The 27918-nt window shown below is 43.7% G+C and overlaps 2 protein-coding genes across 4 annotated transcripts; one reads left to right on the forward strand and one right to left on the reverse strand.

Annotated features, from left to right (window-relative positions):
- Positions 1 to 102: 102 nt before the first annotated feature.
- GCFC2 (GC-rich sequence DNA-binding factor 2) lies at positions 103 to 20320 on the forward strand. Of its 2 annotated transcripts, none has more exons than XM_042832614.1 (18): positions 103 to 385; positions 721 to 831; positions 1208 to 1357; positions 1913 to 2107; positions 2944 to 3029; positions 3969 to 4084; positions 5668 to 5854; positions 6802 to 6925; positions 8946 to 9024; positions 10057 to 10169; positions 12787 to 12986; positions 13544 to 13691; positions 13898 to 14019; positions 15030 to 15106; positions 16427 to 16493; positions 18192 to 18338; positions 18626 to 18750; positions 19192 to 20320. In XM_042832614.1, the coding sequence occupies exons 1-18, from the start codon at positions 103 to 105 to the stop codon at positions 19304 to 19306; spliced, it is 2445 nt and encodes an 814-aa protein (XP_042688548.1). In that variant the 3' UTR covers positions 19307 to 20320. The 2 variants fall into 2 exon arrangements, with proteins under 2 accessions (XP_042688548.1, XP_042688549.1); XM_042832615.1 differs by having other exon boundaries at positions 13547 to 13691.
- MRPL19 (mitochondrial ribosomal protein L19) lies at positions 18560 to 27614 on the reverse strand. 2 transcript variants are annotated; one of them, XM_042832617.1, is made up of 7 exons: positions 27541 to 27614; positions 27285 to 27396; positions 24040 to 24158; positions 23368 to 23502; positions 22343 to 22524; positions 21124 to 21388; positions 18560 to 19289 (listed from the first exon to the last, which is right to left on the reverse strand). In XM_042832617.1, the coding sequence occupies exons 1-6, from the start codon at positions 27587 to 27589 to the stop codon at positions 21173 to 21175; spliced, it is 813 nt and encodes a 270-aa protein (XP_042688551.1). In that variant the 5' UTR covers positions 27590 to 27614; the 3' UTR covers positions 18560 to 19289; positions 21124 to 21172. The 2 variants fall into 2 exon arrangements, with proteins under 2 accessions (XP_042688551.1, XP_042688550.1); XM_042832616.1 differs by lacking the exon at positions 18560 to 19289 and having other exon boundaries at positions 21075 to 21388.
- Positions 27615 to 27918: the final 304 nt, after the last annotated feature.

Consider the following 27918-nt stretch of genomic DNA (forward strand, 5'->3'; position numbering starts at 1 on the left):
GCACTGCCGCACGCACCGCCCCCTCCCCCGCTGTTGGACAAGGCGGGGCTTTGCGTCATCGCGCACGCGCTGTGCGAAGGCTGCGCGCGGGGGGACCGGGAAATGTTCCGCCGGGCCCCGCGCAACTTCCGCGGCCGGCGGCGCGCGGCTTCCAGCGGCAGCAGCTGCGGTAGCGACGGCGAGCGGGGGTCGACCTCCGTCCTACCGCCGGACCGCGACCCCGACGACGAAGCGGAGTCCGGGGAAAGCGACGGGGACCGCGGTGGCGCCGCCTCGTTCTCTGAGGGGGCCCGAACCGCCGCAGAGCGACCGCTGTCCTCGGCGGAGCCGGCGCGGGGAGCTGGGGCGGTGCTGAGCTTCGGGAGCGACGAGGAGGAGCGGGGAGGTGGGCGATTTGGGGGGGGCTAATTAGCCCTGGGGCGGCGTGTGAGTGCGTGCAAACGGCAAAATTAGTAGGCGGATAGCAGGTCTGGGCAGCTTGGGGGGGGTGCCCTGTGTCGGTACGTTACATCTCCCCTGCCGTACTGAGAAGACGTGCCGGATGTAAATTCAGTAGTGCTGGATCTCGAGTGACAGGGCCGTGGAATTAGGAGATGTAGTGCAGCTGAAGGCTCAAAATCTGTGCTGAGTGCGTGTATCAGGATTGTGTGCTTTACACTTACGTGCCCGTATGCTGCTGGCTTTTTTAGTGTGTTACTCAGAACCATTCTGTCTGTCCAGGTGAGGAGGGAGTTTTTAAAATCAAAAAGCCATCCTTCAATGAAGTGACGTTCAGAATTCAAAAGAAGAAAAGCCTGCTGTCCACAGGGAGCGAAGTTGATGAGAGCAAAAGTAAGTCCTTTTTAAGTTAAAAAAAAAAAAGTTAGCATTAATTCTGTAAGAACATCATGAAGTGCTTAAGAGTATTGTGCAAATACTGCTGTTAGGTGTCTTCTGTCTGTTATTTGATCTTGGGGCTTTAATATGAATGTGGGTAAAACAGGATCAAAGCGTGGAGATTCTTCTTGAGAAGATCTGGATCTGCAAAACCTCTGCAGTAAATCAGAGGTGGTGGGACTGGGATAAATGTGTGCATCAGCATCGCGTCTTTCAAACCTTTCAAAAAGCAAAGCTGTGACCTATCAGGGCGCAGATCTGATGGCATCTGGGAGCTCTTATGCAGCTTTTGTACGTATAACTGTGGTCATATTTTTTTCTCTTAACACAGAAATACCTCAGTTGGAGCCTGGGACTGGCAACGCTAAAGGTGCTCAAGAGGTAAAGGAAGAGAGTTATTCTTCACTAAGTGAGGACTACAATAGCACAGACTCTGAAAATGAATCCAACCCATCTCAGAGGAGGAAGGATTCATCACCAGGTCAGTTTCGTGGACATTTTTAAGCAGTTATAGGACATTTTAAAGTTGTTTATGCTGAGTCAGGGCTGTCTTGAAAGAATAGTGGCAGTTGCGTGGTGTTTTTGGTTGCAGGTGTTTGTCACAATTCTTTGTTAGCTTCAGGAAGTAGATTAGAAATTATGACCGTTGATACTAGAAGAAATACAAAAGCAGCAAAAAATTATTTAATGATTCATAATTAACTTTGAGATAAAAATTAACTTTCCTGTTTTATTAGTGAAATTTGAATTCCTTTGTTAACTCAATTGGTGTCGTAGTCTTGATCTTTTAAAGAGCTGGAAAAATGACAGGATGCTGATTTATTTGAAAGAAAAAGGTCTGAGGCTTGTTTTCAGGTTAAGAGCTGTTTTTTAAGGATCTCTTTCCATTTGTTTATATTCAGTATGGTAAGCTTCTAAGAAAAATATTGTTTTCAACTCAGGATTGTGCAGTGAGCCTGTGTTGTGGTGGTTGTTGACACTCGGAGTGGCAGAGCGCTGCTTTCTGTCTTTGAGGTTTTGTTCCTCTTGCATGCAGGCTGCATGGCGGCTGCTCGGGGGAGGCGTCCCCTGGCCAGGCCCCGAGCAGATTATCTCCCCTTGGATGTTTCTAATGACCGTCAGCCTTCTTGGAGGAGAGGAAGCAGTGATTCAGAGGATGAGTCTGATATGAATAATCTCCGCTTTGTTCCGAAAATGAGAACGCTTAGGCAAAGGATGGCTGAACACATGGGTGAGTTTGTGCCTTTTCTCCCAGAGGCCGTGTCTTTCTTCTACTGATGTCTGCAAGAACATGAGCCTCGCCCACTAAAGAGTGCAGTGCAAAGTTTTGCTCTTGATCTTGACAGAAGACCATAAAGCTTGGTCTTTGGGGTTTGTATGGGATGTTATCCTGCTTTCCATGCACTGACATTACGACTGTTATTGAAAAGGGGTAAAAACAAACAAACAAAAAACAACAAACCAAAGTAACCCAGCCATTTGGAAGTAAGCAAACTTACTGCATGTGAAGTGTATGTGGCTTTTCTGTTGCTTCTTAACTCATCTTGCTGTTTGTAGTTTCACTCACAAAGCACTGGTTTGCCAGGCTTGTAGACCAGTTGCTTTCTTATTTGGATAATGGTTGTAAGTAATGTGTAGATATGATCTGATTCTATTGTTGCCATAAATGCTATGGAGAAACTTCTGTCTGTAGTAGATTGTGCATCTTAGAACACTGGAGCATTTTCTGTGTATGAGGTCCCCATGTTGTAGTCTAACTGTATTCAAAGTCTCATATGATAAGCAGGTTTGTTTTGATACATTTGATCTTTCTTCTTCTGGTACTGCAGCAATTTGGGAAACTGTTGGGTAAACGAACATGGATTCTGCAAAATCCAGTTCCCATTTCCAAATCTTCCAATGTGAAAATGGTCTTTGTGTGCAGGCTTTTCATCTGCTGTCATTTGTTTCTAAAACTTGTAATGGCTGTGGGAAGCATTACTGTTTTTGAAGGAGGAGGTTGGGTAAGGAGTAGGGAAATAGGTAAAGGGCATAATGATGTGTGCTAATGATTGATTTAACTTCTAGTGCCTGTGAGTGATGAATCAAGTGAAGATGAAGCAGAAACAAAGTGGGAAGAACAGCAAATTAAGAAAGCCGTCAAACTCCCTCAGGTGATATTTGTGCTCTCCTAACTGTTGAAATTTGCTATTTGCTTACAGGCAAGAGAGAGAGATTTTTTTTTCTGTTAACTAATTGGCAAGAATGTTTTTTCTGATGAGCTGGAAGTTTTGCTTTTGGCTTGAATCTTCTGTATCAGACTACGAAAACCTGAGTTACCAGTTCGTATGTCAGAAGGGAAAGGTGTAGAAATTACTGCATGCCAAATGGAAATGGTTAGAGGATTGGGAAGATCGCTGCTGAATTTCAAATCCAGTAAAACTGGGTTCTTAGGTCCTTGTACTCCTTTTGTTTCTGGAAACCCCTTTATTTTTGCTGTTCAGAAGATTGCAGAAGTTCTTAGTAACAGACCTTGGTCATGGACTTGATTACTTCAAGTCATTGTATTTGGGCTAGGTTTTACCTTACCAACTCCTTAGAATGCAGAATATCATTTAATTTACATATTAAAATGGTTGGATGTGTTTTGTGGTTTTTTTTTTTCTTAGTTATTACATCAAGCAAAGTGGTCAGAATGGAAGTTCTATCTTTATCTTGGCTGTAGTTTATTTCTACTTTTTATATTTAAGATAGTAGTACTAGTGTGGTTTCAGCCATCGGTATCGAACCATTATGTATTGCTGGAAGCTATTGATGTCTAAGAGGAGAGCTGCTCTCCCTAAATTGCAGATTGTTTTGTACTGATGGATGTGCATGGTGTGTGCACTGGTACACTATAAATACACAGCTTTTTGTATATACAGTTTTTGTGTTGTACAGAAATCACCCAATTTGATCATTGAAATATACATCTTTTTATTATATGCTTTATGCCTTCAAGTGGTATGTTTTGTTGATCTCTAAATCTGCAGAGACAAATCTTACATCAGTTGTCTATCAACTTATATTTAATTTCCATAAACTATCTATTGAAAGTGTTGCAATTCTCTTAGGGAACTTACAGTGATGCTTCCCTGTGTAAATCTCAACCAGCTAAACCTGTGTGTGGTCCCTGTGTTTCCTTACCACCTGTGAACTTGGAAACTATAAAAAAGCAACTGACTGAAAGGTAAATACTGCTTTTAGTGTTAATTTCTGAGACTTATCCTTTCTTGTGAGTATTGAAGGGTTTGGGGGTTAGCTGTGTATTGTGCTTATTGTAATATTCAGCATTACAGATTTTAACTTCATCTGGCAGTGCTTTGTTGTAGGGGTGTGTTTGGACTTGTCAAGCATTTTATCACTTGTAAAAGTCTGCTGCTTTATGCTACATGCTAGTAGTTCTTAAAGGAGTGCAGGCACAGTGCTTTGTTTGTCCAGGTAGGACAAACTGGGGGCAGGTAGGGCCGTCAGTCCTTCTGTCGCGCTTCTCTTTAGCCTGTTTGGACAAGGCAGGGGGCGGCTGGAATGTGCTGGGTGGAGGTGGGGACTTCCAGGGTAGTGTGTGAGAAGGACCGATGGGGTCAGGCGCCCGAAGCTGCCAAGAGAGCCGTCGCCTCAGTGCTGATGCAGCCAGAAGCAGCTGTTCTGATCCGCTCAGGCGAGTGACATCGTGCAGCTGAAACACAAATGTGTGCTGTTAACTTGTGTCAATCTCTGTGCATGTATACTTTTTGTACGGACTGCTGCTGGCTTCTTTGTGTTCAAAGAATTGCAACTGCTGTGGACTAAATATGTCTGTGGACTTGTATGCTTTTTTTGGCCTTGATCAGATGAAAGCAATGAATGAAATGAAGTGGCAGTTCAAGTGCAGTCAAATGTGAAAGGCTATCAGGAGTGCGAAACCTATTTGAAAGTAACAAGAAGGGGAGGGAGGACGTGTCTGCTAGTAATAGCTTGGTAATATTATGCCATAGAGATGTATTTAATGTCTTAAATGCTGAAATAACTTCTAAAGGCTGGTTTTTTTCTTTTCTTTTTTTAACTTCTGGTGCCATGGAGAACATCTTAATTGAATTGTTTTCATTGAAATCTGTTCTCTCCTTCAGAGAAGCAAATTAAATTAAAGTCTGCTTCTGGGTTCTGTTAAGATCTTTCTCAAACAGAGCAAACATATATGAGATACCAAAGGAGATTTTATTTTATTTTTTTAAGGAAAGAAAAAAGATTTGTAATAAATGTAAGCTTTTCTGAGGTATTTCATTTAATAACCAATGGGAGCTGTAAGCATAGGTTTTTGGGTTATGAGGTTAGTAACAGGAAGTTTCAGATGGTCTGTGCTGGGCAATGAGCACCAGGTAAGTGCTGATGTGCTTCTGTCCCTGCAGCTTGAATGAAGTTGGTGTGGACACACTGATGCGTGCTGTGGTTCTACCCACATCAACTGGGGGAGTATCTGTTCGGTGTGGCATCGCTAGGCTTGCCTTATTACGTTACTTAGGAGCACGTTGAGGAAAATGGGTCGAATGTCAGTGGGGTCCTTCAGAACTACCACTGTGTGAGTGATGTTTGATGTTTCCAAAGCACGAATCTCGTCCACTCGCAGTGCTTCTGCAGATGTTGCGGCTGAGCTTGCAGTTCTTCTTTGCTCAAAAATGCAGGTGCTATTATCAGGCAAAGATTTTGTACTTTGTTGTAATTGGAAAGTGTTCAGAACTGCATTATCTGTTAACCTGTCATGGTTTTAATGGTCTGAGTGTTTTCCTTTTTTAGGATAGCATCATTGCAGGATGTGCACCGTGCTCACCAGAGGGAGTATGGAAAATATGTGGAGGACATTGAAAGTTCAAAGATAACCGTCCAGGAATTAGAGAAGTCTTCAGATGCTGCTATGAATTACAAATTCTACAGGGGAATGAAAACATACGTAGAAAACTTAGTAAACTGTTTCAATGAAAAAGTATGTATGTTTTCCTTCCCTTCCCCTCCTTGCCACCCATTTCTTTGAGATGATAAAGTTGCATTCTGTCAATGTAAGAATGAGATTTCTTGTCTGGAAATGATGATGAGAGATGACCAGTTATAGATCAGTTCTATCAGAAACTTGAGTGTAACAGGAAACAAAAGGAGAAACAGACCACCCCTCACAGTAACCTAAAATGATTAAGTTAGTATATGTACACTGACTTGGGCTGGGGGCTCACCTGGATTGCGATGAATAAGAACAAAATGTTAATGGAAGTTTTCTTCAAGTGTAGTAACTGGAGTGTCCTAAAGCTGTATGAGAAGTGGGATGTACATTCAGTTTTGGGATCTCAAAATGTATTTGCTTTGCAACATGTGACTAGTAGTAAGGATTTTGCATTAGGTTTGAGTTGGTTTTAGGTGAGTTGTGTGAGGATTTGTCTACATTGTCTGCTGTATTGCTTTCCTAAACTGCAAACCTTAAGTATTTTTTTTTAAAAAATAAAAGGTTGAAGTTGGAAGATGCTGCTCAAAGTTTGACCTCGATGAAAGTAGTCTTACAGAAAGTGCTGTCAAATCTAATTAATGTCAGTTGTGTTGCAGCCTGAGTCTTTTCTGTGTAACTTTGAAGTGTACGAGTGTTGGTTGATGTGCTTCCTCTGGTGGCTGGGTGTACAAAGGCAGATTGTAAGCAGACTGATTACACCAATGGTGTCCTGTTAAACACTTTCTGATAGGGTCTGAGGTAGTCTAGTAGTAGGCAGTTGGCCTATTCCGTTTGTAGTTTTCAGTCTCGAGCAACCTGAAAAACTCCAATGAGCAGGTTCTTGCTTTTCAGTCTTTAATACTCTTGTTCTCGCTTCACCGTCATGCTTGAAAGCCAGTGGAAATTGTTCTTTCATTTTGCTTTTCCAAACCTTATTACTGTTTACCGTATTTCAGCTGAAATACATAGATGAGCTAGAATCTGCTGTACATGCACTTCTTCAGCAACGAGCCACATCAGCACTGAAACGAAGGCAAGATGACCTGAAAATGGAATCTGCTTATATGCAGCATCTGGCAGGTTAGTGTGAAGTTACAAGTTACTTTCTTATTGAAATCTCTTTCTTGAAGAAGAAGCACAGTTAATCTTTGGATTATATTTCATGTGCATGTTTAATCTTTGCTCCCTCTCTGTTGTCAGTGGGCATATTGTGCCCAGTACATTAGTTGAACCCCTCACCTAAGACTCATAGTATCATTTTTTTGTGGTATAATAGTGAGTACAGCATGACCAAATGCTTACTCAGTTTTGAATTACTCATCTCAGTGGTTGCCTTTCAGCACTTGAAAAGAAAAATGGAGTCAGTTTTCTAGTAGCTGTTAAGCAGATGGAGGATCCTGTTCTGTATGAATATGTGAAAAAGCAGTGTGTTTACCTGGTGACATCGCTTGACATTGGTGTTCTTAAAGCTAAGTGTGTGCTTAAAATGCAGATTTCAGACTGGGCAGTTATGTGAAGGGAAGGGCGTAAAGAAATAAAAGGTGAAGGACTGTTGTGGATGCCCCATCCCTGCAGGCATTCAAGGCCAGGCTGGATGTTGCTCTGGGCAGCCTGGTCTGCTGGTTGGTGACCTGCACACAGCTGGGGGATGTTCAACCTGTTTTTGAATAAAATAAGATTTTATTCAAAACAGAGTCTGTCTTCTTGTTACTGTAAGGAAAATTGCAATTTTCACATCTTGTGTTTTCTTTCCATGCTGATGTGTTGTTTGTATGTAAAGTGAGTCTTCACCTGTTGCTGTTTAAGGAAACAAGCAGAAAATCCACTTTAAACCTGTTCAGGAAAGCAAAAAACAGTGTGCTAGGAGCTGCAGTGAGCATCAGAGACCAGATGCACCAGTTTCTTGTAACTGCCACTGGTGGATTCATATTTCTGAGCACATAGGATAAAGTGCTGGCGAGCGAAAACTGTCTGCGTGTATAATTTTGTGGTGCAGTGTCTGAGAGCAGGTGTTAAGAGGAGAAGAGTACTTGTTTTAGTAGCAGCCATTTAAATAGTATTTTCAGCTTATCAGAAGTGAATCTGTACTTGAACGTTTAAGAGAGCTTTTAATTGTCGTGTTCCTTATATTATTTTTTTATATTTATATAAGTTGTACTTAATGGAAATGCTGTATTTTCTTATACTGCAGTAGGTCAGTAGGGACAGCTGGTTTTGTATCTTGCGTGCGCTTAAGCCAGCGGACACTGGTACAGATGAACAGCCCAAGTAGAACTTGGTTCTAGTTTCTACTTCTCTGTTGAACCAAGGACTCAGCAGGGGTGATTTGGGACATACAAGGGGACACAAATAGCGGGAGACAGTGGGGAGCTGACTGTTGAAATCTAAATGCAGTAACATGTAAATTTTGGAAGTTGGAACTGAGCCCTGATAGCTGCTCGGTTCACTGCATGGCTTCGTGCTCAGCATGCAGGCTCAGTCCCCACACTTGCCTTTTACACTGTTAGGAACAGACTGTGGTAGGCACTGTTTGCTTCCATGCAGGACTGGGAAGCAGTGAGCTGGTATTTCATCGCTTGTTACAAGGTGTAAAGCAAACAAAGGTGACGTGGAGCCTTTATTTGGGATACTGTAGAACACTACAGGCACTATAGAACAGGAGGGCAAAAAAGAATTGACTGATAACTGGCAACAGCTCAAAAAGAGTGAGCTCAGGGATGTAGCCCTTTCTGGTTCTAACTTGTGTGCAGGTGAGGGGGTGCAAACCATGCAGACTGTGCATGTGTGTGCGCTCTGGGAGGTGCAGCTGGAAGCATCACAAAGAAGGGGAGAAAGGAAGGGTGAGTCTGGGGTCCCTCCCTCTGCTCACTCAGATGCTCACCTTACTGGCTCTGGCTGTGACCTGGTCAGTCCCCCTGCACGAGGGAGCAGCCACATCTGTCCTACAGTTCATTTATAATATTGACTTTACTTTACACTGGGCACTGCTAGAATTTTTCATCAGGAGGTTTTATTTACTTTGGTTAGTTTCCACATGAAGAGCAGAAGCAGAATCAGTGTTCTGCATTCACCTCTTTGTCTTGTTCCTGTCTTCTGGTAGCTGGGAATGGCAAACCATCTACTGATGGACTGGAAAGTGATGAAAGGATGAAGCTTCTGAAAATGCGTGAGCATCGAAGGTAGCTATTATGTATGATAGCATTATCTGTAATAAATGTATATTTGCTTCCTGTCACACAGGGATGAAGGTGAATCTGTGGGGTTACTAAGGGAGCTTGTACACACGTATGCAAAAGCTCAGGGTATTTGGAAAGCATCTGTTTGTTAATGGGGTTCTCTTCATGCTGATTGAAATCTGAATGTTAATAGGTATTATTAATGTAAAGTAAGTTGAAGTGAGACTGTTCATGAAACTGAGAGTAGATCTTCCCCGCTGCTAGAATAAATAATATTGTGACTGTATATAGGAATACATTCTTGTGATTGTTGCATAGATAACAAAAATAGGCAGGTGGTATTGCTGCTGCTGGAGTGGCAGTGGGTGCAGAGGAACATCTAACCTGTGCTCTGTTATCAGTGCAGGCCACATGGTACATTTTGAATGTCTGTGTTCAGTCTCCTGCTGACCTGAAGTGAATGGGAGCTCTGAAACTTTCAGTTGCATTGGTGCCTTGACTCATAACTCATACAGTTAAGGACTTAAGAGTTTTAATGGTTGAAAAATAATGTAGTAAAACTTTGCTTGAAGCAAACTGTTAACCTTTAACGTTAAGTGATGTCAATAACTACAGACAAGATCTATGCTATGCAAATATGTGTAAATATAATTTTCTCATGTCAGATGCAAACTGTTGATTTTGCAGGCTCTTATGGTACGTGGTGCCAGGACTGACATTTTTGAGCCCCTTGGATGCAGTCACGGTTTCTGTGCAAGTTGTTGCATAAGCAGTGTAGAACTAAGACAGACTGCTGAGAGCAGTGGTTTCTTGTACACTACCTCTATTGGGGATAGTAAGAAGTTCCATGTCAGTGTTTGGTGTTTCAGGTGGGAACCTTACTGTTACAGTCTGTGTCTCTGTGGTGCATAATTCTGCTTCCTGATTGCGTTTCCTTAGGCTATTGCTCTCACCACGTGTTTTTGGTCTATCATTGAGCTTCCTTTTGTGTATGTATGCGGGGAATAACTCACCTGCGTTCACTGCAAAATGCAGGGCTTGCAGGCGGCAGCTGAGAGAACGTTCACAAGCAGCTGGTCACCACGAAGGCATGTCGAGTGATGATGAACTGACTGTGACGGAGTTGGATGAATTCCAGAAGAGCAGAGGTTGGTCAGTAGATGAGAACAAAATTCCTCCGATGTTTAGAAGGATTTTCAAAGGAGAGTGAAGAAATACTCCTTTTGAATGGGTTTACCCTTTATTTTCACAGAATCACAGAATTGTAGGGGTTGGAAGGGACCTCTAGAGATCATCGAGACCAACCCCCAGCATAATTCTGCAGCATAGAATTAATGCATGTAAATGATTCTGACCAGTGACTTAGGAAGAACAGACATGATTGTAGGCTTCTTTAGTGTGATCTTTTTTTTTTTTTTTTTTTTTTTTTTTTTCTCCAAAGTTGGAATGTATTTTAAATTGAGATTTTAACTGCCCTGAGTGAGCAGGTCATGAGGAGCTGGGAGAGGCATGATGCATATTTTCTGAATAACAGAAGAAGGATTTTCTTGTCTGAGATTTTAAGAGACATACAAATTATGAAATGTAATGGATATTTCATAGAATCACAGAATCACAAGGTTGGAAATGACCTGTAAGATCATCCAGTCCAACTGTTTCCTCATCACCACTGCCACCACCAGCACTAAACCACATCTCGCAGCACGTCATCCAGGTGTCTCTTGAGCACTGCCAGGGACGGCGCCTCCACCACCTCCCTGTGCAGCCATTCCAGTGCCTGACCACCCTCTGAGAGAAAAAGTTCTTCCTTATGTCCAACCTAAACCTCCTCTGGTACAACTTGCAGCCATTGCCCCATGTGCTGCTCATTGCTTGGGAGAAGAGGCCAAATCCCTCTTCACCACAGCCTCCCTTCAGGAAGTTGTACAGTGCAGTGAGGTCTCCCCTGAGCTCCTCTTCTCCACACTCAACAATCCCAGCTCCCTCAGCCGCTCCTCATAAGGTCTGTGCTCCAGACCCCTCACCAGTTTCGTTGCCCTTCTCTGCACACGTTGCAGGGCCTCAACATCTTTCCTGTAGTGAGGAGCCCAAAACTGAACACAGCACTCAAGGTGCGGCCTCACCAGTGCTGAGTACAGGGGATGCTCACCTCCCTGCTCCTGCTGGCCATTTCTAATGCAGGCCAGGATGCTGTTGGCCCTCTTGGCCACCTGGGCACACTGTGGGCTCATGTTCAGCCGAGCATCAACCAGCACCCCCAGGTTCTTCTCTTCTCCACACTCATCCAGCCACTCCTCCCCAAGCCTGTAACGCTGCATGGGGTTGTTGTGCCCAAAGTGCAGAACCCGACAGTTGGCCTTGTTAAACCTCATCCCATTCATCTCAGCCCAGCGATCCAGCCTGTCTAAATCCCTCTGCAGGGCCTCCCTGCCCTCAGGCAGATCGACACCACCTCCCAGCTTGGTATCATCTGCGAACTTGCTGAGGGTGCATTCAATGCCTTCATCTAGGTCATCAATAAAGATATTAAACAAGATGGCCCCAGTACCGACCCCTGGGGGGCACCACTTGAAACGGGTTGCCAGCTGGACTTCACTCCATGCACCACGACCCGCTGGGCACGGCCCTGTAGCCAGTTCCTTACCCAAAGCAGTGTGTGTCTGTTCAGACCACGGGCAGCCAGTTTCCCCAGAAGAAGCCTGTCAGGGACCGTGTCAAAGGCTTTGCTGAAATCTAGGAAGACTACATCAACAGCCCTTCCCTCATCTATCAGACTAGTCACCCAGTCGTAGAAAGAGATGAGGTTGGTTAGGCACGACCTGCCTTTCACAAACCCGTGCTGGCTGGGTCTGATCCCCTGGACACTGTGCACATGCTGTGCGATCTCGTCCAAGATGATTTGCTCCATCACCTTCCCTGATACTGAGGTCAGGCTCACAGGCCTATAGTTCCCCAGATCCTCCCTGCAGCCCTTCTTGAAGATGGGAGTCACATCGGCAAGCCTCCAATCCTCTGGGACCTCACCAGTGAACCAGGAGCATTGATAGATGGCTGAGAGGGGCTCAGCAATCACGCCTGCCAGCTCCCTCAGCACCTGAGGGTGCAGCCCATCTGGTCCCATGGACTTGTGACAGTCCAGACAGAGGAGGAGCTCTCTGACTGTCTCCACTGGAATTGCTGGGGGCAAATTCTGAGCTGCGTCCCAGACTTCCAGATCGGGGCATAAAAAGCCCAGAGGATAACTGATCTGGCTGTTAAAGGCAGATGTAAAGAAGGCATTGAGGATCTCAGCCCTCTCCTTGTCCTCAGTGACCACATTCCCTGCTGCATCCAGTATAGGATGAGAATTATCTTTGATTCTTCTTTTGCCATTGATATATTTATAAAAGGATTTTTTGTTGTCTTTTACTGCAGTGGCCAGCCTGAGCTCAAGTTGGGCTTTCGCCCTCCTAACTTCCTCCCTGCATACCTTAGCTACTTCTTTGTAATCTCCCTGTAATTTCTCCTTTGTAATTTCAATCCAGGCAGTTGTTCAGAATTGCAGAAGTCTTTTTGTTGTCTTCTGTATTATTTTTTTATCTGAAAAAGGCTTTGCCAGAGTGCTGGTTTTAAAACCCATTTTGGTGTAAGAGGTGTGAAGGAGGAAACACAAATGCTGTTATCATAAAGATATCTCTTAAGTTCTGTAGATGCATAAACTGTTCATCTTATGCCTCAATTAATGCTGTGGTTGTTTTTTTTATTCCTATTGAATATTATCCATAGATAACATTTTAGAGGAGAGTAGGAAAATCTTTGAAGATGTCCATGAAGATTTTTGTGACATCAGAAAAATCCTGTTGAAATTCCAGGAATGGAAAGAGAAGTTTCCCGACTCTTACTGCGATGCTTACATCAGTTTTTGCCTGCCTAAGCTTTTAAATCCATTAATCAGAGTTCAGTTAATAAATTGGAGTCCTCTTGAGGTAGGTGTATCACCAGACTTTATTTTTGTGAAAAGTTTTGTGTGTGTTTGTGTATTATTATATCATCTAGGCTCCTGTGTGGGCAATGCTCTGCCGTGTTTCTGGTCTGTGCCGTCTTTGCATCTTGTTTACTTGCCTGATGCACTCATCTTGTCAGTTAACAGAGATCTGTGGGTATTTCTGGCAGCTCAAAGTATGACAGGACATTTGCAGGGAAGAATTCTGTACAGAAACTTTGCTGTGGATTCTAGAGGCATTCCAGAGCTTGATAAGTGTTTTAACTAGAAGGAGGACATCTTTTCCCCTTGTCAGGTTGCTTGTATATGAGTCGCTTGCATCTTTATTAATGCAGTGTTGTTTGCTGACATTTTGACAACCCTACCTTCTGAAATCTAGCCTTAAATTCAGTTTTAGCTTGCTGCTTTGGTCCATTCAGTGATTAGAATCCATGTAAAATTGTTAAATGAGGATCTTTTGGTATCGTTGGATGTATTTTTGCATGGAGTTTTTTCTCTCAATCCTGACCAGCTGAGCAACTAATAGGAATGATCTTTCAGCAGAATTCTACAGACTTGGAAGAGATGCCCTGGTTCAGAGCTGTGAAAGAATTCAGTGATGCCAAAAAGTCATCTGAATCAAAAAGAGATCCTGATGAAGAAGTTTTGCCCAGAGTGATTGAAAAAACTATTCTGCCAAAAATTACAGGTACAGTAAGGTTGTCTTGAGAATGTTTACTGCAGCTAGCTAATCAAACCTTAAATAAGTGGTAAATGTAACTCTTAAGATAATTTTACAATTACTTGTTGAGGTTACTGTGAATGAAAGGTTTAGCTTTTTGAGTGTTTACTTCCTTGAAAGTAGAGCAGATAGCCAGTTGGGTATCATGAATGAAATAAATTCCTATTTTTCAGCATTTGTGAAGAGTGTGTGGGATCCTTTATCAACTTCACAGACTGAGAACCTTATACAGCTTTGCCATAACGTGTTTGAACAACAAGTCCTGTCCAGAAGTGAGCGCAGCCAAGCAAGGCAGGTAAAGGCTGTTGTGGTAATGGGGAAGGAAGTTCTTGATCCTGTGTGTGCACTTTCTGTGCTTGCTTCTGTGTGCCCCTAGGATGATCTGAGGTTGTTCAGTTCTGATTAATTTTTGTCTCTGTATAGTCAGAAAACTTAACAGTTAACATCTCAGTATTCTGAAGGTTATGGGGCACGGGGTACCCCTGAGACAGGTGTCAGTCTGTGTTCCTAGAAAAATTGTGCCTGTCCCTGTCAGAAATCTGTTTGAAGACTGAATCATCTTGCTTTATCACAATAAAAATTGTCAGAAATTTTGCACTAGCATGGAAGTATCCTTTAAAATTTGATATTTAAATACTAGTAGTATTCCAGTGGTCGGCTTGGTTTGTTTTTAGCCCTAACATAGACATGGACGAGAAAAACAAGGAATTCTTTATTCTCCCAGCAAAAATGGGAAAAAAAATCCCAAAATACGAGTTAATGGTTAGGAGAAAGGCTACTGCACTTATCTTGGTGATCATGTAATAATTACTTTATGGGAGTTTTCACTGCAGCATGCCCTTAGCCCAGTTCTGCTTTCATTCTCACGTAAATCTGGGAGTTTATCTGGTGTAAAGGAGGTGAAACTAAGTTGATGTTTAGGCCCTTAATATGAAAAGAAATAACAAACGTTTTTGCAGTCACTGCTCTTGACTTCAAGTAGACAACTTGAGGTAGAATTCTGTTTGCATAGCAGCCATGGTGTTTTGTTGTGGTTTTTTAATAGAACTACATAGCTGGAAAATACTTGTTATCCAACAGGATTTTATTTAAAAACAAAAAAAAAGATGGTTAGAGCTGAGACTCGTTCACAGGTCTTTAATGTAGTCACGATCTTAGTGTGTATTATATACCATGTCACTTCCATTCAGCTCAATCAGCATTTTGCTTTTCCACATTAACAAAATAAGTGCCTAAAATTGTTGTAAATGGACCAAATGTTGTGAGGATGTGTTAATATTTTTCTTTTCTTTTTTTTTTTAACAGGATTTGATTCAGGGGGTTGTCCTGAGGATGAAGAAGTCTGTAGAGGAGGATGTCTTTATCCCTGTGTATCCTACAAGGTAAGCTGACTCTGGGAATTATTTTGTTTTACTTTTAAAAATTTTTATTTTTAGTCACAGAATCACAGAATTGCTCAGGTTGGAAAAGACCTTAAAGACCATCAAGTCTAGCTGCAGCCTAACCTATTTTTTTAGCCTTTATTCTATTTTTCTGTGCCTTTTCCCCACAGGCGTAGGTGAAATATATTGTAGGCATCAATGAACAAGTGGAACAGATGTGCCTTCTACTGTTTCGTTATAGGAATAGTTACCAAACATTAATGTTTATGAACTCTTTCTGACAAGAGCAACTCTGCAGTCAGCTTCATGCTTTTTTGCTCCTAAAACTAAAAGCTTTCATTAATGGAAAGATTTTAGTTTTAGTATAATCAGTTTAGCTTCTAGTACAACTGGAGGCTGGTTTTGTGATATTAGAGCAGCTGAGGGCTCATGTTATTTTTGGTGGTCTGTTCCCCCTTCTACTCTTGACTCCTCCTTTCTTTCCTGAAATAGTTTATATTGCTGATGCTTATTGCTTGATTACAGAATCACCAAGGCTGCAAAAGACTCACAGGATCACCCAGTCCAACCATCCACCCACCACCAATAGATCTCACTAATCCTTGTCCCTCAACACAAAAACACAAAATCCAAAAGTTCCTTGATCACCTCCAGGGTCGGTGACTCCACACCTCCCTGTGCAGCCCATTGCACTGCCTGACCACTCTTTCAGATAAGCAGTATTTCCTAACATCCAGCCTAAACCTCCCCTGGCGCAGCTTGAAGCCATTCCCTCTAGTTCTATCACTGTTACATGAGAGAAGAGGCCGACCCCAGCTCACCACAACCTCCTTTCAGGTAGTTATGGACAGCAGTGAGGTCTCCCCTGAGCCTCCTCTTCTCCACACTAACAATCCAGCTCCCTCAGCTGCTCCTCATAAGGCCCCATTGTGCTCCACACCCCTCACCAGCTTTGTTGCCTTTCTTTGAACATGGTGCTCTTAGAGAGAGGATAACTAGAAAGAGTCTGGTAGATGTGGGGTTAAGATCCAGCTAGGAGAAAAGTGTTGCTAAACCTGATGCAGCATGTTTGTGTGGTTACAAGCAGTGTTGTTCTGGTCAGAATCCATTAAACACAGACTGGAGTGTTTCCAATTGCAATTCCTGTGGGTACTGTCATGAGTTCAAATTAACAGCTGTTTCCTTAGATCTTTATTCTGGCTGTCACTGCTGAAAGAATTCCATAACTGTAATTCATCAGTGTTTAAGAGATGAATTGTCTGTTTGTCTTATTTTAAGGACAAACAAAACCCTTATTTTACCTTTTCTTTCTCTGACCAGCACTGTGGAAGACAAATCATCACCATGTTCACAATTCCAAGAAAGACGGTTTTGGTCAGCTGTGAAGGTAAAGGAACAATACTGATCTTCTGAGAAAATCATTTCAGTTAAAAGTAGAAGGTAGTCTTTGAGGAAATGTACCTTAAGTCTGCTGTGTGTGATGACAAGGCCATGGTAACAGCCCTGTGTTGGCTCCCTGCTGCCACGCTGCACATCCCTGTAGAAAAGTCGGGGAATGGGGGAATGTTGAGGACTTGCCACATTCACTCCTAGGGTGAGCTGTTGTGTAAGGGTTTGCATGGACAGATGCAGAGAAGACAAGAGGGAGCTTAATACTGATTCAGATGCCCAGCAGAAACAAAGCAGACAACTTGGACCATCTTCTCAGACTGTGTATTGCCTGATTTAAACGTGTTGTCAAATAATGCATGTTTGTAAAAGAGAGACCGGTGGTCTTTCACTGCGGATTGAAGTTCTCTCCTTTTAGTTTGTTTTCCATCTTTGCTGTCAATGTTCTCTTTAGGAGTAATGTGTAAAATAGATTTAAATGTTCTTGTATCGGGTACCTCAGGTATCTGTTGACAGTTTGCCACTATTTTTTTCTGGAGTAAAGTCATGAATTATTTAACCCAGTGTCAGAAGTTCTGCAGGTCATGCATTAAACTCTTTAGGTCTGTTCAGCAGCTTATTAGAGTGACTTATCTGTGTTTGAGACTGCTGTTGTGCAGCCCCTAATGGTGCTGTCTTTCAAAGCAGGTGATCATCTGTAAACTCTATTGGGAATGGCCTCTAAGGCAAGCCCAGAAATGGTATGGCAGAGCTCAAATAAGGGGCTGGGCAAGAGGTGGGATGGGAGCTATTTTGATACAAAAGTACAGCTGATGAGACTTTGATGTTTGTGCCATCATACAGTCTAACTTTCGTAGCAGCTCGTGGAGTCAAAAGGAAGTGTCCTGTCAGACATTCAGAGCAATGCGCAGCAGCCATGGGCTTTGTGACTGCTTTCTGACTGGTGACCTGAGATCACGCACTGTGTGTGCGGGTGAAACACCTCGAGGTTAACAGTTACCTTGAAATTCTGTATTGAGGGGAAACCAGGGATGTTCTTATGCTGGGCTTAAATCTTTTTAAATAGTCATTTTGACAGTGATAGGGTAACTAAAGACAACTCTTGCTAACTAATAATACTGAGATCAAATACAAAAGAATCTTTTTGCTGCTGTGGACCAAGGCTACCAACCTCACCTGTGTTATGAGGCTGATGGCATGTAATCTTATGTAGCAGATGCAGTAGTGGGTGGTTTTGTTGTTTTTTTTTTTCATTCTGTCACAAGATTCTCTCAAAGGTTCACTTAGAATTGGATCTCAGTTGCTGTTGATCCCTGCTTCTTGCTGGCCTTGGTGTCTCTGTACATGTGTACACCTTCAGATTTGACCACTGGCTTTTCTCTGAAAAAATACAGCATGATTCTTTTCTGTTCTTGGGTGTTAGCAAATTGGAAGGGTGACATGCTCCTTATTTGCTGGGGAGGTGATGTGTGTATGTATTAGGGTACAGCTCATAGCACGTGTAAAATTAATGCACTTCAAAATACTATTTATGATACGTAGCTTTTTAGTGGCTAATTGGCAGTAAGCTTGGAGAGAATAAATCCTATTTTTTGAGTAGTGAAATTGGATGCTGCGGTATCCTTGAAGTTCAACAAAGAGGTTTAACACACCTCCCGCCTCCAAACATGCGTGCTGTGTGTCTTCATTTCTGCAGCTGCTCTCCAATGTTCTGCTTTGGGATGGGATTGTAGAGGAAGACGTGCTCCGAGATTTGGGACTCAGCAAGCTGCTGAACCGTTACCTTGTTCTGAACCTCTTCAACACGCCACCAGGGCCAGAAAACATAGAGAAGTGTAAAAAGGTAAGAAGTCTCATTTCCATGGGGACAGATGTAGTCTGAAGATGAAATATAATTATTTAACATCTAATTTTTTTTATGACCTTGGTGTATAAAAGCATTTTAAAAGCCTATGAGCCAATGCTTGCTTTGGGAATAACTGCTTATAATGATGATCCTGTTTTTTGAAGAATAAACACAACCAATCATAACTGAACTAGCCAAAAGGAGAATTCTGTCAGAAGTGGTGTGACTTAGTTTTATTGAAAGTCTTTTTTTTAAACCTTCCAACTTACTGCCTGGGTGAGCAGGTGGCTGCGTGCTTCCCAGAAAGGTGGTTCCAAAATCTTGGAAGTGGCTCAACTCTCCCTGAGTTACAGAACTTCTGCCAGCATTTGCTTCAGTGTGCACGTGTGCTCCACAGGAACAACCACAGGTAAGAAATCACACTTTCTTTGGGATGCAGCACTTCCTCATATACTTCATGCTAATATTTCTTATAGGGATGTGGTGGTTCAGTGGGCATGGTGTTGATGGGTTGACAGTTGGACTAAATGATCTTTGTGTTCCTTTTCAACCTTAATGATTCTACGATTCTTAAATTCCTCAAGTCTCACCAATTTAACCCTTTCAGTGATGTACTTCCAACATCTACATACAAAACATGCAATCCATGATGTAAAATGGAGTGCTTTTACAGTACTAGTTCAGGTTAGTTTGAGGCTCTGGATGTTGGGTGCAGTTAGTGGTCAGTGTAGCTAAAAGCACCAGGTGACAGCCGGGGAGAATTCTCTGCCTCTCTTTTAAATAGACTTCAGCTTTACTGATTTTGAAGTCAGGTGTGAATGTGCTGCTATATCAACTTTTTTTTTAATAGTGATGAAACTGAAGAAGTTATTCTCCTGATGGTAAAAGTCAAGGCTCTGTGTATTGCTGAAGAGTTCATTGAAGAGTACAAACTGGAACATCTGAGATCTGTGATCAGAAAATAAGGATTTCTTTGAAACAGCAGTTCTTTTACTGAAACAACCTGATGCTCACTCTAAAAAAGTGGTAATGTTTAATTAGTGGACCTGCCCACAGCTGTTTTTCCAAACGTGTCCTACTACCATCTGCTCCTAGGTGGAATCGCAGTCATCAGTGTGAAGCGCAGGAGTTCTGCAATGAACGACAAAGCCTGAGTGCTTCCTTCTTTGGGGGAGGAGGACTGGAATAAGGAGGTGCCTGTAACGTTACTGCTGCTACTGTGCACACAGCTTCACAAGCTGTTTTCAGCTCCATACCAAATCACTCTGACTCGGAGTCACTGAACTCTAACTCATTGCCCACTTAATGAGAGAACTCTGCCAAACTCCCTTTTTCACTCAACAAGCTTGTCATAGCTTTTTGATCCTGGCACAAAAGCAGGTCTGTGTGCAGGGAGGAGTTTGATCTGTGAACATGCTGATGGTAAACGGGTGTTCAGGAAGGTAAGAAGCTGCACAGGAGAACATCTTAACATCTGTGTCTGTTCTTCTCCAGAGTGTGGTCTGTAGAGGAGCTTTGTGCTTGACATACAGACTGCACTTGGTGCACGGACCTGGAGTTGTCACACCCTGATTTATCAGACAAGCAGAAGAACAACTCCAGTTACCTTCTAGTAACTGACTTTCTAAGGAAGTCTTACTTTGGCTTCCCACTAAGACACCTCATTTCATTGTACCCATGTCAGATTTCTAATGTTGTATAACTTTGTATATGTGCAGTAAATATTACTGCTGCAGAATAAAAAGGATGCTTTATTGTAGAAACAGCAGTGCATCACAAATTCTAAGCTCATCAGTTCCTGTTTCTCTGAAATGTTATGGGTCTAACATTTAACTCTTGGAGGCTTTTATATTCCCTACGATTTTTCTATTTTTTATGACAGAATATATATTTTTGTAAACTATTTTAACTGTAAATAGCATTGATCAGTGTTACAGACAAAAGATGACTTAAAATAAAAGCAGAGCAATTATTTTGAAGAGTAAAGATATTTTTGTGTTAATAAGACTTCTAACATTTTCAAGGCTTGAACATATGGCAGTAATATCATGTGAAGCATGGATAAAAACTTTGCCACCACTGGCACTTCATTATCTTCAGGAATTGGGAGTGCTGTGGTAAATAATTGCATACTCCTACTTTCCTGAGTGCAAAGGAAATGTAACTGCTCAGTAATTAGCTCGAGCATGTGATCTCACTGCTTGCTTTGTCTCTTCTCCTGCTTCCTCATTCATGTTGAAAGTTGCTCCTGAAGAAATTATCCTGTGTTGCTATGAAACTGGAATAGATTCTATCATACTTGACCTGTAGGTGCTTCTTCCAGTGGCTGCAGACATCACTTGTCATCACTCGTAAGCAGGGGAAGGCAATTTTTACTGGAGCTCAGACCCCCATTGCAGCTGAGTATCTCGAGAACCTCCTGTGCCGCGGGGCGCTGAACCTTACCCCGCTCACACGACCTCATCTGACTAACAGCTCATCTGGCTTCATTCTTTCAGGCTGGTTTCAGAATGTTTGTATTGCTGCTTTGTTGTCAGATGATTACTGGTGCTTTACCAAATGTGATTTCAAAAGTGTTTACAGGGCCACTAAGCAGCACTTACTCTCAGATTGTGCAGTTGAGCTGCTGAACGTCTGCTTCCCTGCCACAGCCCCCTCTGAACCTACTGCACTAAGCGTTTTCACAGTTGCCCACTGCCTACTTGGCAAAGACAGAAGAAACAACTATTTGGATAGTTGAACATTCAGAAAGGAACTGCTGACATTTTACTGTGTATTTTACCTGCATACAAAACTTGAGAACTGACAATTGATCACCGAACTCAAAGCTGTTACTTCCTCAGCTCTTCACTCACTTCCCTCCATATTTTTTCCTCTATCTTTGAGGTATCATACTCTCGCAGCATATCAAATTCCAGCCAGGGCTTCTTCCACTTCTGTGCTTCTTTCATTGTTTTCTCAGGTAGCTCAAACTTGATTCCTTTTATGTTGTATTTTGGCCTTTCCCACCGTTTTGACCAAGGTTTAGGTTTCATTCTTACCTGCAGCTAGGGGGAAAGATTAAAAAAATAAAATAAATAAAAAATGAAACGTATTAAAAGGTCAGAATTCTGACTGTGAACCAAAAGTAGTGAGACAAGTGCTGCTTTAATAGAAAAACCAGACCAATCTGTCAGTAAACTAAGGGACTATTGGTCATCAGTGGGAGAAAAGGGATTTTCTGTCTTTTATGTCTGTTAATTAACCTAAATGAAACTGATTTATTACACGGTCCTTACAGCGGCATGCCATTAACTAACTCTTCTATGGTTCTAACTGTGTTACTAAGGAAAAAAAAACATGGCAGCAGCTGTTTGTCCTTTTCCCGTAAGCTAAGGTGGATGGCATTCTTTTACCAGTCTGCCAGAGCTCCTGAGATGCAGATCTTGCTCCTTCCGCCCCCAAGTCAATAGCATTAAGTTTCCGCAGTCTTGGCTGTGCTGTCTGCATGTAATGCAGAGGAACCTGCAGGCTGTTACTTCCTGCAGTCTCTTCTAAGTTGCTTTCTGAGGAAGGCAGGTACTTGGTTATAAATGTTTTCACTACAGGAGCAGCATTAAAGCACCAGATGTTACATACTTGTATCACTAACACAACTAGAAGTTAAGAGCCTTGCAGGCGATTATCAAATGGCCACTTGGAAGAGACTTGCAAAGGATCATAGGAGTTCAACCCCTGGCTCCACATAAAACCAGCCACAGTGTCTGAGTGGGGTCCAAAGGCTCCTTGAAGTCTGGCATATTTGGGCCTGGGGAACCTGTTCCATGACTGATCAACCTCTGCTGCAGAAGCTTTTCCACCCTGAGCCTTCCCTGCTGCAGTCCTCTATCTGGCCCTGAAATGGAGCCCTGCAGCAGCCCCAGGGGACGGCTCAGCACCCTGATGCAACCCCTGTATCAGTCAGAAAGTTAACTAAATTATCCCCTGCTATTTTAATTCCCACTAAAATATTGAACTCCTACCTTGTTTACAGGGATTTCCTCATGGTCTAAATGAGACACAGGTTTCATATTCATATCAAAAGTACTATATTCAGGAAGGGCATCTCTCAGGTACATCAGGTTGTCATCCAGCCTTTTTTCCAGCTTCAGAACTGTGATTTCCTGGATCCGAGGACTGTACAGTTCGTAACAAATTTCAACACCTTCGAGAGAGGAAGTCTGGTTCAGTGATCACATAGTTGGAAATACTAATACCAATTTAGTATTTCTTCAGTGTTCTATAACTCTGTATAATTTAAGAGCTGCTTTCCACCTGTACAGGGAACTACATACACAGTGCTGTGGGGACAGGTGATTGTTCACATGCATTACACCTGCATTTGCACAGGCAAGTAAGTCCAGTTGTTGGTAACACAACGGCTTGAGTGTGTGTGTGTGTGTGTGTGTGTGTGTGTACACAGACACATTTGTTATGCTGTGGGCCTGAACTGTGCAACAAGTGCAACAAATCCACAGCGGCCAAACTGGCTCTAGGGCTTACATGGCTAGCAGTAAGTTTAGGAAGAACTGCATTCTGTGGCAGGGATGCCATGCTGGAGCAGGGGAAGAGAGTGAAGATACAAAGCATTATGAAATGACTGCAGCCTCCATTCTCTGTGCCACTTGAGGGGAGAAGGTAGGAGAGGAGGAAAGGTGTTTTCAGTTTGCTTTTACTTCCCCACTACTTGAGTTTGTTATTACTAGGCAATGAATTACATTGACCTCCCTTACGCCAAGTCTGTTTTGTCCACAATGGTAACTGAACATGATCTCCCCGTCCTTATCTCAACCTAGAACCCTTTTTTCATATATTTTTTTCCCCTGGTCTTTTGAGTAGGGAGAGTGAGAGAACAGTGTGGTGGATCTGAGCTGCCCATCAGTGCGCAGCCACCACACACGTTCAGCCTCATGCGAGTACAGATCTGAAACACAGCACACAGGCATAAAATGACTAAGCAGTGCCATGTGTTCAAATATATGGATTACTGCCTCAATGGAAATCCCACCTTGGTCTTCGATCACATTCCGAAGCACAAAGGTCGCACCAAGCCCTCTTCCTCCTCTTTGAATGCAGATCCCCACAAACCGGTTGGTTTTGCCATCAGCATACGGATCTGCAGTAGTAACAGCAAGTATACTGCCTGCAAAAGGAACCAAGGAAAAACAGCAGGCTGTGCAAGCAAACTAACACCAGCACATGGTAAAAGGGTCAGATGGAGCACAGTTAGGCACGTTTCAAAAATGGTTAATCATCCAACTGAACTGCCAGAAACAGAATAAATTGTAGCATACATTCATTCAGAACAGGCTAAAAGTGATTCTGCACTTAACTGTAAAGCTCTGTCCCTCCTTAAGCCTTCACCTGTACAGTTTTTTACACAAACTGAATACAAATAATCAGTTTCCATTCCTTGAGTTTTACTCATTAACCACACTGAAATGCCAGTTAAAAAAAACATACACAAATTATCTGAAAGAAACACAAAGTATTATCTTTTCACTGGAAATTGAATGAGAGTTTAAAATATGAACTGGTAAGCACAGACACACACACAGGCTGATCTAACACAGCAGATGCTGCGATGTCCCCTGATAACTCAATTCCAGAGCACGCTTTTAACCATCTCACCCAATGAACAACAGTTAAGAAGTGTGACAGTTCCAGTGCTGCTACTGACCAACATAGAACTCGGGGATGTTGAAGACTTTTCGTCTCTGTATCATATCCTTTCTTTCCATATAGAATTTCAGAGGATCTGTTCTTCCTCTGGGAGGTATAAATTCAGGGCTCAAAAACCTGTAAGAAAATCCAAACTTAAATAAGTTTAAAACAAAAGCATTTCCACATTTCCATTAAAAATATTAAAGAAATCCAAACATTTGCCTAAAAATTAAATACTGCCACACGCTGACCATCTGTGCCAGCTGTCTTCTCAGAGACAGGAACTGCAAATTACTGATTTTTTTTTTAAAACCCATTTTTTTTTCTCCAAAACAATGCTGTTCTTGGAAGAACAGACCAAGAGATGACAATCCTGTTACTTTTATCTCAGTTTAGGAGCAGATTATTTCATAGTTTAACTGTAATCCACAATAAAAAAAACAAAACACTTCTTATTTCATCACTTGATAGTAAAAGATAGGAAAAAAGTTATTACTGTTTCTTACAAACGGCTGAAGAGAGCCTACAGGAAACATCACATTCGAGTGGTTATCTTGTGTTGGCAAAGCTTAAAGGAACACTAAAAACTCTTTTCTGCTCGGATGAATTACACCGTGCCAAGGAAATCTCATGCTCTGGAGCTCAACTGCCTGGCAGTAAGTTGAAGGCTTCCAGACACAGTGTTGGCCTGGCCTGAGGGCCACTACCAACACATTGTTTGCATGGGGTCACTGTGCTTCAGACAGCATGAAGACTTGGCGTCAGAGCCAATGAAGATGGATACATTTAACTCACATTTAACTCTTAGATGACCAGCATCTGGTCAGGAGAGAGCACAAGAAAGACGACAAATGCATACCTGCCTGACAAGCCTTACATAGACTACATGGAAAGCACAGGATGATGGACAGGGCAGCACACGGAGGTTCTGCTCAGTGCTGCTGCTTGCAGGCAGCCATTAAGATGAGAATTGACATCAGGCCTCTGCTATCAGGCCTGCCCCTCATCCTCATAGTTACAGGAGTCACAGAATCACAGAATGGTCCGGGTTGGAAGGGACCTCAAGGATCACGAAGCTCCAACTCCCCACCAAAGGCAGGGCCACCAACCTCCACATTCAGTACCAGCCCAGGCTGCCCAGGGCCCCATCCAACCTGGCCTTCAACACCTCCAGGGATGGACGGGGCATCACAGCCTCTCTGGGCAGCTGTTCCAGCACCTCACCACTCTCACAGCACACAACTTCCCCCTGACATCCAACCTCAATCTTCTCTCCCTCAGCTCCAAACCATTTCCCCTTGTCCTGCTGCCATCTCCCCTTTCACAGAGCTGACTCCCCTCCTGTCTGCAGGCTCCCTTTAGGCACTGCAGGCTGCACTGAGGTCACCCCACAGCTTCTCTCCTCCATGCTGAACGAGCCCAGCTCCCTCAGCCTGTCTTTGTAGTGGAGGTGCTGCAGCCCCCTGATCATCCCTGTGGCTCCTCTGGACCCTCTCCAACAGCTCCCTGTCTTTCTTGTACTGGGGGCTCCACACTTGGACACAGCACTCCAGATGGGGCCTCACAAGAGCAGAGCAGAGAGGGACAATCACCTCCCTGTCCCTGCTGGCCACCCCTCTGCTGATGGAGCCCAGGACACCATTTGCCTTCCAAGTCACAAGAGCACACTGCTGGCTCATGTTCAGTTTTTCATTTATCAAGGCCCCCAGGTCCTTCTCCCCAGGGCTGCTCTCAAGGAGCTCCTTCCAGTCTGTGTGGATGCCTGGGATTCCTCCAGCCCAAGTGCCAAACTCTGCACTTTGCTGTGTTGAACCTCATCAGGTTCCCCCTGCCCACCTTTCCAGCCTCTCGAGGTCCCTCTGAATGGCCTCCCTTCCTTCCACCCTGTCGACCACATCACTCAGCTTGGTGTCGTCAGCAAATGGCTGAGGCTGCCCTCGATTCCGCCATCGCTGTCATGATGAAGATGTTACAGAGCACTGCTCCCAACACAGAGCCCTGGGGACGCCGCTCGTTACCGGCCTCCACCTGGACACAGAGCCATCGATCACCACCCTCTGTCTGCGGCCGTTCAACCAGTTTCTTATCTAGCGAGTGGTCACCCATCACATCCACATCCCTCCCATTTGGAGATAAGGATGTGGTGGGGGACCGTGTCAGAGGCCTTGCTCAAGTCCAGGTAAGTTCAGGAGTTCCGGAGAAACATCATTTAAATCCCTGCTGTCCCTGGTAACCTCATTACAGGCTGCATGCCTTAGGTGGGCCATAGCCGCTTACTCTTCACATCTTAAAGACATGAACACTAACAGATCTGAAGGCAGAACGGAAGATTTTATAATATTTTTAATACTTTTCCCATTCCTGAGGATTATGCTGTTTTTCACAAGATCACAGAACCATAGGATCATTAAAGTTGGAAAGGATCAGATCATCAAGTCCAAATGTTGACCCATCCCCACCATGCCCACTAAACTACGTCCTTCAGAGCCACATCTCTACGGATCTCAAACACCTCTATGGACAGTGATTCCACCACCCACCTGGGCGTTCTGAAAATACATTTTTTCTATTATTCAACCTGAACCTCCCCTGGCACAACTGAAGGCCATCGCTTCTTGTCCTTTTGCTGCTACCTGGGATTAGAGGCTGACTCCCACCCAGCCACAACCTCTTTTCAGTAGCAGTGAAAAGACACAAAGTTTCTCCTGAACCCTCTTCTCTCCAGCCTGAACAATCCCTGTTCCTTTAGCCACTCCCATGATATTTAGGGCGCTTTGCCCTTCTCTGAACATGACCCAGGGCTCCAGTGTCTTTCTCATAGTGAGGGGCCCAAAACTGAACACAGTACTGGATGTACAGCAGTGCTGAGAAAAGTGGGCAGATCAGCTCACCAGCCCTTCTGACTGCACTATTTCTGATACAGGCCAGGATGCTGTTGGCATTCTTGGCCAGCTGGGCACACCTTTGGATACATGCAGCCATTGACCAATACCCCCAGTGTGCACAACATCACACTGTCACTCTCCTCCCAGAGGCAGCAGCACCATTTCAAACACCGTGCCACTTAAAGCAATGCAGATGGGTTTAGGAGACACGAAAAATGCTTAGCTGGAGAAAAATTCACATTGACTAACAGCAAAACCTGTGCTCAGCTCCCAGCCGACCTCGAGGTCTGAGCCAAAGGCACAGAGCTGTGTCCGCTCCCTTCCGACATGCAGTTTTTGTGCACTAACACCTCAGAGCCCCAGCCACCCTTCCTACCTCCTCTCCTGTCTCTGCTTCTGCTTGTCAATAATGACGGGCTTCGGGGGCGGCTGGAATTTTGTGGGCTTTCCGTCGCTGCTCATTCGACAAGTCGAGGAAGAAAACCACCCTGTAAAGATAAAACGCTCAGAAAAACGCCGTTCTCAAAAGGAACCGTTCCCCACAGCTTCGCAGCCCAAACCCCCGCCCTCCCCACAGAACGGGCCCGGGTTCCCTCCCCGGGGCCGGGCGGAGAAAGGCGGGCGGTGCTCACGGACGGGCCGGACGCCCTGCAGCAGCGCTCTCCCACAGGCGGCCGCCATAGCGAATACGGCCACTTCCGGTCTACTGGCGCCAGAGTGCAGGGTGGCTACGGCAAGCGCGGAGGGCCAAAACTACGCCCAGCGCGAAGCGAGGCTGTGCGCCGTTCTACTTCCGACCCCTTTCGAGCTCTTTTAATAACCTAGTTAGCACTCGGTGATTAACTCAGACATGATTATACACATAGGCATTATTGAGTTGCTTTTAAATATATTTCAGTCAGATTTCCTCAGTTGTTCTGAACAGCCTGGATTCAGTTGGTGGCTGCAGGAGATGCAAAGCTCAAACGCAGAGTGCAGAGCTATCAGTAACACCCCATTACTTCAGCTCT

Source organism: Centrocercus urophasianus, unplaced genomic scaffold, assembly GCF_019232065.1.
Source record: "Centrocercus urophasianus isolate 14NV4802_14NV808 unplaced genomic scaffold, USGS_Curo_1.0 seq_39, whole genome shotgun sequence".
Lineage (NCBI taxonomy): Eukaryota > Metazoa > Chordata > Aves > Galliformes > Phasianidae > Centrocercus > Centrocercus urophasianus.